Source organism: Leptidea sinapis, chromosome 2, assembly GCF_905404315.1.
Source record: "Leptidea sinapis chromosome 2, ilLepSina1.1, whole genome shotgun sequence".
NCBI classification, from domain to species: domain Eukaryota; kingdom Metazoa; phylum Arthropoda; class Insecta; order Lepidoptera; family Pieridae; genus Leptidea; species Leptidea sinapis.
In genome coordinates, this window is record NC_066266.1 from 20,148,550 (window position 1) to 20,151,710 (window position 3,161).

The window sequence follows — 3,161 nt, forward strand, 5'->3', positions numbered from 1 at the left end:
CGTTTGACACGATATATTTAGAGTGTACGCGCCCAAGATTGGTCAAGCAAGCTAAAACGCGCGTCAGCAATAAACATGGCGGTCGATAATTTGGACGAAACTACATATGATTTCACACTTCAAGAAAATTTATTGAATTAGGCGTAAATTTGCGGAAATCCATAATTATACAAATGATTTAAGTATTCTTTAGTGTTTTTAAAAACAAATATTGGCGGAATTTACTTAAATCATTTGTTCACACTTCAAAACAATTTGATCACACGAATGTTAAGGTACGTCATATGAACAGTGCTCGCTAGCTCAAGCTGCTCGTTAGGTGCATAAAGCTGCTGGATCAAGCAAAATGACAAGTCGCTTGGTTGTGTATGAACTGCTTCAGATAATCACTATCTTGACTCCTGTACGTCAGTTGCCTATGATCCCACGTACTACAAACCATAGCAAAAAGTTCGCTGTGACTATTACTATGACTGAAATGTTCCAAAATGTTTCAATCCATTATAAAACACACGTTTAATATTATGAATAATAGACACGGTATATGATCACCAGCCTTAGACCTAAGAGGTAATATTGAAACAGAAACTACTTTTTCAATAAAATGTTTAATGACATCTTACCTATCTCTCATAAATCTCCTTTTTTTGTCTGCATTAATCTGAGTGACCATTCTCAAAACTGCTTTATCTCCATCGTTAGACCCATTTTCCAAAAGCTCATCATCATTAGCATCTTTTTGAACATTATCATTAACAGGGATTTTCATTCCATTATCATTATCAGGAACTTGACTTTCATTATTCTTAACAGTAACATTATGTGCGTTATCCTCAGTAGGTTTCCCTTTAACTTCATCAGTATCCCTTTTCCTTCTTGATACTCTATCATCTCCATTAGTATTATTCGTAACATTTTCAGAGGGTCTTTTCTTTCTTACTAATATTTTAGAATCTACTTCTTCCTGAAAAGATGCTTGTGGGCCAAGCTTAACACTTTCATTGGCATTTACAATATCTGTTATGTTACTTACAATCCTCTCATTAAGAGTTTCATTATCCTCGCGAGCTCTATATCCAATCGGAAGGAAATTTGAATTTTTCGTCCTTCCCTCATGTCTTGTGTGATAGTAATAAGTTGGCCTGTGCTGAGTAGAATGCTTGACTGCACCCGACTTAGTGGACCTAAAGTACTGCCTGCATCTTCCATTATTACTATCGTAAAAGCTGCAACTTGCTCGTAAATATGTCTCTAATGTTTCCGAAGTCTGACAGAATTCTGTCATATTTGCAATGGCATTTTCTACCACGTTTTCTGTGTATGCTGCTACAAGTTCAACGATACCTAGAACATCTGGCTTAACATTTGTTGCATTACTCGGAGACCTCAATTCGTCTTTAGTACCATTACAGTATTTCACTCTTGCGTTCTTCAAAGCTGTAGCAGTAAGCATATGTACTTTTTGTACGATTTCATTCACTTCGTCAGTGAGGTCCAGATTCTTAATGGTTTCGGAAATATTTGCAGGTAATTCCGGTGGTGCAGTTATTTCTGGGTTCACTCTCAAGCTGCGAATACTTTCAACGGATACATCGCGTTTTCTTCTGAAATTTGGATATTTACGACATAGCTCTATCTTTTCTTGTCTATCTCTCTTCTGGCATTCGGGTCCATACACTACTTCAATTTTACGTAAATCTGAGTCAGAAAATCCTGCCCGATTTTGTTTTGTGCTTCGATTCTGAAAGTATTATCAATAAATTATCAAGCGAAAATATAACTTCGGATACTTACTTCTTGTGCCTACAGAAGAGTAAGATGTGTGGCCAGGTGTGTTCACTTTAGATGCAACAACATATTTGACGTATGAGAACCTCTAGGTAGACAAGCGGTTAGTTATCGCGTGCCGCATTAATTCCACTTGTAAGAATATTTTTTCCTTTATCTGTTTATTTAATCGGAGTTATTGTCCTCTCAAACACGGAGAAATAAATAGTGTCCATAAACAAAACAAAAGTAAACATTGCACCTAGGTTCCTACTTAGGCAAAGTATGCAGGTAATTCTTTCTCCCACAACAGCTAAACAGCTACGTAGAGTGAAAATGGCACCAACTGTTTTATTTACGCGCCTCAGCCTTAAGTACATTCCCAATAAGTAGGTACAAGTACTTCTACTATTACATATTCTTTAGTACGAGTAGTGAGCGTAAACTGATTTATCAATGTGTTATGAAACCAACTCATCTACACACTTTGTACGATGTAAAATAAATCTTAATCACGGACATCTAAAGAAGCTATTTCTTTAAAAGTGAAACTTCTGTTACAATAAAAAAATCTTTGCCACACTTAATGATAGACTCTGAAAAATTTATGAATTTGAAGGAAAGTTAAACGTGATGAATTTAATTCAATACCAATCGGCTTGTAATTAATTAGTAACCTAGTTGATTCAATATCACTATTATTGAGATATTCTACAATCTCTTTCTATCTCAGTGGTTACTTCGGCTGGATGATTTCCAATTCAAAATATCTAGCTACAATAAATGAAGTTGCAACCAGCAGACATTATTTTGTGACCTATGATAGAACTACTAATATACTGTATTACATATACACATAAAACCCCGTGGCATAAAGGACGGTTATCAACTGAATTTGCTTCCATTGAGGCAGATTTGGCGGATAATTAAAATGGCGCGAACATAAGGTATTCTTTCGTTAAGGATTGATTTGTTCTTTTTACCTCATTTGTTATATTATAGTCTTAATCTATTGTTCAGAACTATAATTTAATTTATTATTCAAATAAAACAAATCTTATAACTATATTTACAATACTATGATTACGTGGAACGTACCAAGAATACTGCCAGCATTACAGCGTTGGATAGCAAGGCTGATCCGTTGCAGCGTTTGGGTTTCCAGTAGCATTATTGAGGCGCGAAGATAGTATTTTGAACATTTTCCGGCCACCAAACGGCACAAAGATCTATGACTCACTGAGAACGACATTATTGCGACGCTTGCTGTCTTCGGCAGTCGAAGCAGCAGCCCAGCACCAAGTGACGTAACTTGGACATGAGAAGGAGCCACAGTGTCGACGCAAGTAGCGTCCCACACCAGCGCCCTTCCCCGTGCCCAAGCCACCAGCGTC

General features: G+C 36.7%; 1 protein-coding gene across 1 annotated transcript; it reads right to left on the bottom strand.

The window, feature by feature from the left end:
- Window positions 1-575: 575 nt before the first annotated feature.
- On the bottom strand, window positions 576-2,883 carry LOC126973468 (uncharacterized). The gene is made up of 2 exons (XM_050820776.1): window positions 2,866-2,883; window positions 576-1,741 (listed from the first exon to the last, which is right to left on the bottom strand). The coding sequence occupies exons 1-2, from the start codon at window positions 2,881-2,883 to the stop codon at window positions 620-622; spliced, it is 1,140 nt and encodes a 379-aa protein (XP_050676733.1). The 3' UTR covers window positions 576-619.
- Between the last annotated feature and the right edge of the window lie 278 nt (window positions 2,884-3,161).